Source organism: Cryptomeria japonica, chromosome 8 (assembly GCF_030272615.1).
Source record: "Cryptomeria japonica chromosome 8, Sugi_1.0, whole genome shotgun sequence".
In the NCBI taxonomy this organism is placed as follows: Eukaryota; Viridiplantae; Streptophyta; class Pinopsida; order Cupressales; family Cupressaceae; genus Cryptomeria; species Cryptomeria japonica.
The window spans coordinates 49,031,864-49,043,386 of NC_081412.1; the positions used below are offsets into that span (position 1 = coordinate 49,031,864).

Below are 11,523 nucleotides of genomic sequence, written 5' to 3' on the forward strand. Positions count from 1 at the left end.
TCGTACAGCGTGATAACGTCGTGTTAGTCAATCACAGTTGTTTATTGCAAAATCGATGGTGTAAAATGCGCCACTAACACACGTGTTAGTCAATCCATACGACCGTTTTGGAGCCAGAATAGACGCGTCCGACACAGCCCAGCCATAGAGGCCGCAACTATTCTAGCTCCAGAAGAGACCTGTCGTATAGCGTGTTAGTGACAGGTTAGTCAAAGGTTAGTCAATCGCAACCGTTAACTGCAAAATCGATGGTGTAAAACGCGCGACTAACACATGTGTTAGTCAATCCGTACTGTCTTTTTGAAGCCAGAATAGACGCGTCCAGCCATGGACATGAGGTACTCGTACATCTTTCATGTAAAATCAAATCAATTTCACTTCATTGACCAACTCTGAAAAACCTAAATCCATTAATGGTGGTTTCACATTTGATGTGACACGAGTCATGATACTACAATTTTTCCGCCTGTGAAGAAAGTGAAGGAAGAGATCTTTTCAGATACCTAGGTTAGTTGATGGAAATGACCCGTGTTGTTTCGTAGGTCAGAAGTTCAGAACTGAACTAGCATGTGAGGACGGAAACATAACTGATGGGATGGCGATACCAAAAACTGTAAGGAATGCAGAAAGGAAGAAATATAGAACGTGGCGAGGACTAGAAGAAAAAAATCAAATGACTGAACCATTTCAATCGTTTCATCTCAAATAAGAGATGTCTTGGGTGTAAAAATGGACCCTTATAGAGTATTAATGATGCTTTTTAATTTATAATTTAAAACTAGCATGTTCCATCAAATAAGAGATGCCTTGGGCGTAAAAATGGACCCTTATAGAGTATTAATGATGCTTTCTAATTTATAATTTAAAACTAGCATGTCCCAGTAGAGTTCAGTCAATGTTTGAAACTTCTAGTCAAATTATGTATGTGCCTTTTTTAATCGAGCAGTTGATGGATTTTAACTATTAAACCATTAAATTAGCTTAAACAATGTTCAAAGAGAGTAGTCGTTGAGAGCTCGTGGAAAGGCCTAGGTAAATCAATGATAGATTTCTTATTAATGAGAGCAGTGTTGAGCTAGGAGGGTAAGGAAACAATGGCTGTAACTAGTGTGCAACTTGCAAGTCGTTTGTCATCCATACTGGTGCAAAAGATTTTAGAAGAGTCGTCCTTGGTTAGCAATTTCAGAGAGGATTTGGAACTCATCTGCGACGAGTTTCACTCTGTCAAATGTCTACTCAATGATGCTCGTGGAGCGACAAACTCCAGTTCAATGAGTAATTGGTTGCAGAAACTCCAAGATTTTGTTGATGACGCTGTGGACTTATTGGAGGACACGTCTCAACAGCATAACACCATTATTTCTCGCTATCTAGTGGGTCGTAAGATTCGGGTGTTGAAAGAAAGAATTCAAAGGATACATCGAAGCTCTATGTCAAATACCTGAGAGACATGGATGTGCATCGAAGCTCTAAGTATGTCAAATACCTGAGAGACATGAATGTGCACTTGCAGCTAAGTTCTGCAATGGTTAATAGAGTTTCCGTAGAGAATGGAAGAAGATTAAGTGGCGTGCTGTTGAAAGTGGGCCGTCAGATTGGGGTGTTGAAAGACAGAATTCAAAGAATTCGCGCAAGCTCTAAGTATCATAGTGGAGTGCTCATGGACGGTAATCTGGTGGGAATGGAGGAGGATATTAACCAAATTTTTGGATGGCTGAGCACGAATGACCCTCGAATAATTTCTGTCACAGGGATGGGAGGGCTTGTTGGTGGTTAATTCCAACTTCAAATAACTATTAGTTCACTACCGCAGATTGTGGATCACTAACCTTACTAAGATTTAGATTCATTCTTTCTGCCTGAATTAAGGCTGCTGATTTCAGTCTTCTCTTGTCTTCACCATAATGTTAGATCATGCGGTGGTTCAAGTGCTGTATAAATCATGCTTTCAGCTACTATAAAGAACAATGAATTAATATAAGAATTTCATTTGATTCAGATTTCTTAATGTTCTATTTTTGTTCTGTTTTCTTTTATTTCTAGCTAGATCCATAATCTCTTATGCAGGTTTAGCTGAAAATTTTACATGGTATCAGAGCCTGAAGCTAGAAGGGAGGAGCAGAACATTTATTTTTTTGCAGGTAATGAAATTCTGAGCTGTTTTAGAATGGAATTCTCATTGCTTTGGGGGAATCTATTGGTATTTTTGTATTGCAAATGAACTGAAATAAAGTTCCAAAAGGGATAGTCTAGTTTAAAATGGGAATTAGATATCATCAATCTATCATCTTTTTGGAAGAGGGAAATTACAAGTCCTGGCGTAATGGAATTCTAAAGCATTGTCGCTGGATTCATCTTTTGCCTCATTTATATGGACTTACTCCCAAACCAAGTACTTGTTGGCAGAAATCTGCATGGGAAAGTAGAAATGATCATGTCTTAGGATTAATTGGTTTAACTGTTGGGGACTATACATCATGGGCTCTATCACACATTGAGTGCCCTCGCACTCTTTGGGCCACTATATGGGAAATGTATGAAGATCCCAATGAACCTCCATTTCCAGATGAAGACATGCTTCTCTCCCTTGATAATGATGATGATCCTATGTATGACGATGGCACTGAAGATGAAATTTCTTATTGGAAGAGACTTGATTGTCTTGATTACACAGAGACATCTCCTCCTGCTTCTCCTCTTTCCACACCTCCAGTATTGGCAATTGTGCAGTCACCTCCAACTACAAGTTTGATAGAGATATTGGCTTCTCCGAATGCTACTTCAGATTCTCTTCAGCAGGTTCATTCTTGTCCACTTGATGTGCGAGATATCATCCTATTAGACATTTATCATTTGTTTGCTGAATCTCTCCTAGATCATGATGACAATATTGAGGGCACATGTCTTCTCTCCGATGTCAGCTCACATCAAGTTGCATCTTCTTTTGGTTTGGATTCTCTTGTTCCCTCTCAGCCACTCCATGCTACTATCTTGACACATCTTGATTCACATTCGAACAAATCTCTCACTTCAGTTGTCAGTGTTCTTGAATCTTGTATGGAAAAGTCACATTTCAGCATTGGATTGGAGAAACATGAGTATTTTCTAGAACCATTCATCTTTATTCCTTCATACATTTCACTTGAGTGGGAATTCAGCAGTTTGACAGCTCGAGGTTTCTATCTTCCAAAAGGAAGAGACATCATTTGTTGCACGGGAACCTACTACAGCATTCGTTTTGCTACATTCTGTATTGACATTCTTTCTCTCCTTTGTGAAGGAACAAATAGGCACTTTCTGCAAGATATTTGGTTGCAAGACATTGTAGCATATTAGGTATCAAGCAGAGTTAGTGTTAATTTTGAGGGGGGGTTTTATTCCCATTGGGTTTTCCCTCTTTCCTCTTTCCTCTTTCCTCAATTCTTTTTTCTTTCCTCTTTCCTTGGTTAGAATTAAGGGTGGGTGTTGGTGGTTAATTCCAACTTCAAATAACTATTAGTTCACTACCGCAGATTGTGGATCACTAACCTTACTAATCGATCTCTGTTAGATTTAGATTCATTCTTTCTGCCTGAATTAAGGCTGCTGATTTCAGTCTTCTCTTGTCTTCACTGTAATGTTAGATCATGCGGTGGTTCAAGTGCTGTATAAATCATGCTTTCAGCTACTGTAAAGAACAATGAATTAATATAAGAATTTCATTTGATGAAGATTTCTTAATGCTCTGTTTTTGTTCTGTTTTCCTTTATTTCTAGCTAGATCCATAATCTCTTATGCAGGTTTAGCTCAAAATTTTACAGGGCTGGGCAAAAGTCTGCCGTTGAAACTAGTGTTCGACAGCCAAAAGATCAAAGAAACTTTTGAACATCGGATTTGGGTGGAAGTATCCCAAAGCTTCTCAGTTCAGCAGCTACTCCTGCATATAGCCTCAGAGATAAAAATCCGTGAAGACAAAAGGCAAATTCATCTAAGCGAGAATGTCCTCAAGGATAACATCCGCAGCCACCTTCAAGGAAGCGGATGTTTACTCGTTCTGGACGACGTATGGAACACAGCAGCAAAACGTTTGATTTTTTCTAATGATTTGACGGTTATGATTTCAACGCGTGACAAGGAAGTTGCACAAAAAATGGGAGCTCAGCACACTTATGAGATGGATTATTTGTCTGAAGAAAACAGTTGGAGGTTGTTCTGCATGCATGCATTCCCTGACGACAATAATCACAGTCCCCCAGAAGAGATGGAAGAAGTGGCTCGTGCTATTGAAAGAAAGTGCTCCAGATTACCATTAACCGTGAAAACAGTAGCAGCATCCATGGCAAACGTCAGCCGTCTTCCTAACCAGTGGGAATCCACGCTGAACCGGCTAAATCAAGTCAGCACAATCAGGGACGACGTTCTGCCAATTCTCAGGTTAAGTTTCGATGCTCTCCCTGATTATCTAAAGCAATGTTTCCTTTTTTGTTCTGCATATCCGGAAAATACTAGAATGGGTTGTGAATACCTAATTCAAGTATGGATCTCTGAAGGATTTGTTAATCCTGAAGAAACACAAGATCCATACGAGCTGGGAAAAAATTATTTAAACCAGCTCGCTGACCGTTCTATGATTGAGTTTGTGCCCCATGATGGGAGACATGACATGATCAAATATTGTAAAATGCATGATCTGCTACATGAGTTAGCTCTTTTAGAGTCTCAGAAGCAGACAAAATGTTTATATCAGGCTGGAAGAAACTTGAAAGAGTTTCCTGTAGAAAAGTGCAGGGGCTTGCGGAGGATTTCATTGATTAAAAATGAAATAACTACCGTCAACAAATCCATCCCTTCTCCTGGGCTGCGTACCTTACTACTATGGAAGAATCTTAAACTCAAATCGATTTCTAGACGGTTTTTGAGTAAACTGAGACGTTTTAGGGTGTTAGACGTGAGCCAGACAGCCATTGGATCATTGCCCAGGTCTATTGCAAAGTTAACGCATTTGAAACTCCTTAATTTGTCCAGGACGGAAATTAAGAAGCTGCCCAATTGCTTGAGTGCTCTCACGAATCTCCTCTTCCTCGACGTTAGTGAGTGCAAAAATTTGACAACTTTGCATTCAGGCGTAGCTAAACATCAGTGTTTGCTGCATCTAAATACCGAAGGTTGTGAAAAATTGGAATTCCTACCTAGCGGAGTATCCAAACTCGTCTCTTTACGAAAATTAGGACAAGTTGTATTCAAAAAAGACGCACCGAAAGCGTTGCAGTTGATGGATCTGAAAGATTTGAGCCTGCTCCAACAGCTATCAATTGAAATCAGCGGTTCTCAAAGTCTTAAGAAGGGGATCTTTGGAGAGATGACACAGATGCGGAAGCTCTTCTTCAGTAATTCTGATGATCATATCGTCATTCATCTTCCTGACGACATGTCATCCATGACGCGACTGGAAATTCTTCACCTGCACAACTGCGTGCTGCCCACATGGATTTCTCAGCTTCACAACATCATGGTGCTTCTCTTGAAGGGAGATCACTCTGCAAATTATCGACCTCTGCTAACATTGCCGAACTTACAACGGCTCATCTTGTCGCAGAACAACCATTGCACTGAGTTTCCCTCAGAATTTGGGATGTATCCGTCATTTCCCAAACTGGAGATCTTTGAAATCGAAGACTTTTCCCTTCTAAGGAGCTTTCCATCTGTGAATGAGGATGCAATGCCAAAGCTAAAATATTTCCGCCTGAAGAATTGCAGCCAGCTAAAAGGATTACCTGAAGGCTTGGACCAACTCAAGAGTCTCCAGGAGTTACAAGTGGTCGGCATTGAAGCGTGCAGAACCGATCTCCAAGAAAATGGCTTTTACTGGAATCATTTCAAACAGCACAATATCAAATTGAGTTGTGAGTAATGAGACCCCTATGTCAAAATCTTTAGAGCCCGCTGCTACCAAATGTTCTATTTTCTATTTTGCCTAAGATCAAAACCACATTGTATGGTTCTTCCTCTCAATGTGGTATCAATGTTTGTTATAAATTGCCTTAGTAAGTTGAGTTTTCAGTTCTGAAACAAAATTTTCGGGCTTCCAGTTGATGTTAATGACAGATGTGTGAGAATTATTACTATTTCCAAAGCCAAAGACTGCAACAGTGATTTTCCCTTCAATATCCTTTCCTTTCCCTGATTCCGTTTTGCTCGGAAACAATTCAGAAGAAACTAGATGTAGAATGGTTTTAACTATGTTTTGGGTGCATAGAATACTGTATCTGTTGGAAACTAATGCGTCAGATCCGTTCTGCCTGCAATACATTGTTTCATAGTTTCTTTGCTTATATTTTTTCCAAATCACTCTTTTGCGCGCCATAGCAATAATCAATGTTTTTAGTATTATTTTCTGTTTTTGATGTTGGCATGGTTATCAGCTAAGGCTACCAATTCATTCCAGATTATTTGTATATATGCTGTTCAAAGTAAACCGTCATGTAATCAATATATTTGAGCGCTGTTCATATGCTGCTCAATAGAGGTTGTTTAAAATTCCTGTGTAAAACTGGCTCTGCTGTAAGTGTTTTTTGTTTTTGTTTTTCTGTGAAATATTTGTCATCATCTTCCAGGACTATTTTAAAATTTAAATTTTCATTTGTTATCAGAGCAGGTGATTATGGCCCCTCTCGTTTGTTCCGTTCGCCGTTTCCACTCACCGTTCCGTTCGCTGTCAATCCCGCTCAAATTTTAAATTTTTTTAAACTGTTTTCTCCCGCCTATATCTATATTGTCTCCGTATGCGTCAAAAGGTTTTCAACACGAACATTTTTCACGCATACTCCAGTCGTCTGTCAAAATGGGAGCTTTGGAACAGGGTATGGACGTCCATCATTGCTGCTGGAAGTGCACTGGTAGACATGAACGAAAAATCTGGAAGCATAGCCAACGTACCTGAATTGTTTAACAGGATAGCTCGAAGAAATGTGGCCTAGTTAAATGCAACAGTTGCAGGACATCCAAGCTGCATTCATGGCGTCGCCCCTGGCAGAGAGGCTGCAGCAGAGCGTGACTACCCCAAGGATACAGGCTTCCGTGCCATGTATTCATTATTTACTCTCTTTTTTTTGGTTTTATACTGTTGCTGTAAGGGTTGCACCCTGAGCTTAATTTCAATGTATAATTGTATCAGTTTATTTTAATTCCCCTCATCTTGGAGTCTATTGCTGGATTGGCTAGAGGCTATGTGGTTTAGCTGATAACATACTGGATCCTTTCCACAACACTAAACAACATTTATTTTAACTGCATGGTATGTCCATTATTTAATATTTACACATTAATTTTGTTATTCCTCTAATCATAACAATGAAATATATAAAATATATAAGCAATAGCATAATTCCTTTCAACCCTATAGGCATTTTAACAGCAATATTAATAGGAGCATTTGTCTATTTTCGTTCGTTTACTACTCATTACATAAAAGTAATTTGAACATGAGGATTTATATAATTATAATTCTATAAATTATAATTCTTGTTCCCTTGTGATTACTTGGGAGACAGTATTGATCATAAGAAATATACATTCCCATAACACTTATGTCCTTAAATGTGCATTCCTATATATGTAAGGTATGTATATTAATATGTAATATCATTGACTCAACTTTAAAGAGGTGAATAAGGAGATAAGTGCTTAAATCAAATGACTTGTATTTTGAATATCTATCTATTCTAATGGGATGTCTTGCATTTTTCCTAAATGAAATAGCAAGAATATTCTTATTCTTAGACTAAACATCTCTCTAGGATTTCTTGTTTTTTACTAAATGAAATACTCTTTGCATTAAGAAGCTTTAAATTTCTGCTAATAAAATCTTTTATGTGATTGCAACCATTACATCTATTGCAAAATGGATATGTGAGCTAAATCTCAAATAGCTAATTTTTATATGCTTATGTCTACATAAGCATAGTCCAATAACTTTTTATCTAATTCAAATCATTAATGCCTAGTTCTCTAACCCAAGTTTTATATGGTTACAAGGCAATATTCATACTTGTGATCTTCATTTACTACAATGCAAAATCAAAATCAAACATTTTTGTCATGTTTCAAACTTTACACTTTGGCACTAAGCAAAGTATGCACAATCTTTGAATTTGATGCAATGTTCATCTATAAAATAACATCAACTTGCACTCATTCAATCACAAAAAATAAATAGTTATTAGGACAATAATTTGAACTTGAACTAAAATTCTAAAATCAAGAGAAATCTTGCCCATCTAATCACACCCATCCTAGTGCATGTGAATCACCTAGAAATTATCCTTAAAGTCATGTGCATGTTTGAAGTTTGTAACCTATTTTGAGGTATTTTAAAATGACACCTTAGTAAAAAGCCTCGAGACTAATCATTGTTCATAATATTTTACTGATTCCTCCTTAAGTTTTGTCGCCTTCCATATTTTATTCATTTTCTATTCATGCATTAGGTGAATGGAAATAGGTTAGGGATCATTAATGTGGTGTGTCCAATGCTAGAAGAAACTCTAGAAAGGGAATAAAGTGGAAGACTTTCAAGGTTTAGAGATTGGTTTTGCCACATACCTTATACCTTTTGGGTATGATCGTATTAGTAATCTTACAAGTATGGCTTCCACAAGAGGAATTGAGATGGGAAGTGGGTTGAGGAAAACGAGTACGAAAAATACTAAAAGCCCAAGTTTTTGAGACTTAAAGGAAAATTGAATCCTCAATGCTAAAGGAGAGAAAGCATGGAAAATTGTAAATGGAGAATAATTGAGGTTCAAGGATTAGTCTTATAATGTAAATGGTATGTGATTACAAGGAGATGTAAAATCATAGGATCATAGACAAAGTAGTAAGTGGAAGCATATTGAATCCATGATAATGTACATAGTAATGAGAAGTCTAAAAAACTAAAATAGTCAAAGGTTTCAAACAAAAACGTAAATGTTCGGTTTCAAAGGATTGGAGGGAAATAATATTGGCAAGAGAAAGCCTATAAGCCCAATAAAGGATACAAATAGAAACAATCAACCTAACACTTAGAAATTTCTATAGGATAAGATATTTAGGCATGTGACAAGTATAATTAAAGACAAATCACTACAACAAGAACTTTTATTGATAAAGGGGTCTATTGAATGATTTATTAGATCAGTTATAGATAGTGGCCAAAACATGGTTCTATTAAGAAATAAAGGACTCAACTTAGATAAAATTGCACTTACTAATATTGGCCCCAACATCACCATGAAAGAGATAAGACAAAGATACCAATACAACTATAGGGACAAAAACATAGTTTTTTTTATCAAATGTCATGAGGGGTTCTCTAGGCAATAAAGTCAAACTAAAATAAATTAGAAGCACACAAGAGTCCTTTCAATAAGAATGATATGCAAGATAAATGCTCAAAAAGAAAAACATCAACGAAATGTTCCTTGATTTTATCTAAAATTATAGATGGTGTTGCAAGGCATAAAGAAGCGGAAACTTTATTAGAGAATATTCATAAACATTCTAGGACAATGAAACCAACATATGAACCCTTATATTAAGGTTTGTGATAATTAAAGCATTTAAAAATAACTTCAACATGAAAATAATCTTCATTAATGAACAAGGCCTCAAACTAATCCATGGAAAAAATTGTATGCGAGTAAATTCCCTCTTCATTAAATCAGCTAAACTAATAATTAGAAATATGAATCGCAACAATCTTGAAAATAAATTTTTATTGCAATGTGATATTTAACACATACATAGAGGTTCTTAACAAATGTAATAGTTTTTTTAAAGGACATACAACTTATCTTTATGGTGGAAGAGAAATAACATTTTCTCCATCATGAATGTCTTCCATCTCAAAAAAGACTTGCTACCTTCATCTCGCAAGCCAATTTCTCCAACATTACATAGATTTATTGTGATTGTGAATGTCATCTATCTCCTACACAAGAAACACATGCCATTTAAAGGCCTTCAATCTAACTACATCTTGGGAGTTTTCAAATTCATTATCTTTCGTCAATCTCCTTACCATTTGCTGGCATGATCTACCCACTTATGCATATATGTATGATAGAAGATTGGTCACATATTTTTTAAGATTCAAATAAGAAAATAAAATTGTTGAAATACTCCTAAGCCTATATCATATGTGATTTGCAGACTGTGTGAAAACATATCCACACATCCACCCGAAATTTAACTCAAATCTTGATGATAAAATTAAAGATGTCCTCAAAATAGCTAGCATGAGTAAGTAGGCCAAGCACACATAATGATCAATTGTAGAAATAATGCAGTAAAGATTACCCATGTGATTGAAAGTAAAACTCACATTCACTAAAGCCATGCACATATAACCCAAACAAAGTTTATAGTTTCAGAATATGTTCTAAAGTGCATTAATTTAAATATTTTAAGAATCCTTGAGTAATCGATTTATGCATATCCCACAAACATTGCGTTCCCTGAAAGCACATTTGTTTGAGGCATTTTGTCAAACAGTTTACATGGCTTGTTTATGCTTCCACACTTTCCACATTCGTCTACTAGAGCATATCCAATGATAATATCTGACAAAATTCCACTTTCCATTAAGCATACACGTCTAGGAAGGCAGTTCGAGCTTCAATATGCAACAAAATGTCCATACCCCGTTCCAAAGCTCCCTTTTTGTCACAGGGAGGAGGATGCTGCCGAAAATTGCAGAGTATGGCTTTACAACAGCCAATTACATTCATTGGAAGTTTAGAAATCCTTATCAACAGGCGCATTTTATAGCTCGGATGTCCTGCAACTGTTGCATTTAACGAGACCACATTTCTTCGAGCTATCCTGTAAAACAGTTCAGGTGCGTTGTCTATGCTTCCAAAATCTTCATTCATGTCTACCAGCGCATTTCCAGCAGCAATTATGGACATCCATACCTTGTTCCAAAGTTCCCATTTTGATAGAGGACTGGAGTCTTCGTTAAAAATGTTCGTGTTGGAAACCTTTTGATGCATACGGAGACAATATAGATACATGCGCGAGAAAACAGTTTAAAAAAATTTAAAATTTGAACGGGATTGACAGCGGAGGGGAACGGTGAGTGGAAACGGTGAACGGAACGGACGAGAGGGGTCAACGCTTAGAGTGTGCTGGTTAAGCCAGGCCGGTGATTATGGTTAAACTTTCATCACATACAATTCTAACTCTTTGTCAATCGAAGAATTCAATGGAAGTGATTATGATTATTGGTGCATTAAAATGATGACATTTTGTATAGGCAAAGATCTGTGGCAAATTGTAGAAACATGACATTAAGAGTCAGCTGATTGGAATGCACTTACAGCCAATGATAAAACAACTAAAGAGGTTAAGAAGAAGAATATATAGGCTTTATTTCACATTCAAATAGCTCTTGATAAGAGTTTGTTTCTGAGAATTGCAGATGCAAAGACTACAAAGGATGCTTGAAATACTCTAAAAGAAGCTTACCAAGGCAATAATCAGATCAAGGTTGTCAAGCTACAA

General features: G+C 37.0%; 1 protein-coding gene across 1 annotated transcript; it reads left to right on the forward strand.

Annotated features, from left to right (window-relative positions):
* Positions 1-2,259: 2,259 nt before the first annotated feature.
* LOC131037776 (disease resistance RPP13-like protein 4) lies at positions 2,260-5,890 on the forward strand. Its single transcript, XM_059210166.1, has 2 exons — positions 2,260-3,250; positions 3,780-5,890. Exons 1-2 carry the CDS (start codon positions 2,260-2,262, stop codon positions 5,888-5,890), a joined length of 3,102 nt encoding a protein of 1,033 aa, XP_059066149.1.
* The last annotated feature ends 5,633 nt before the right edge of the window (positions 5,891-11,523 follow it).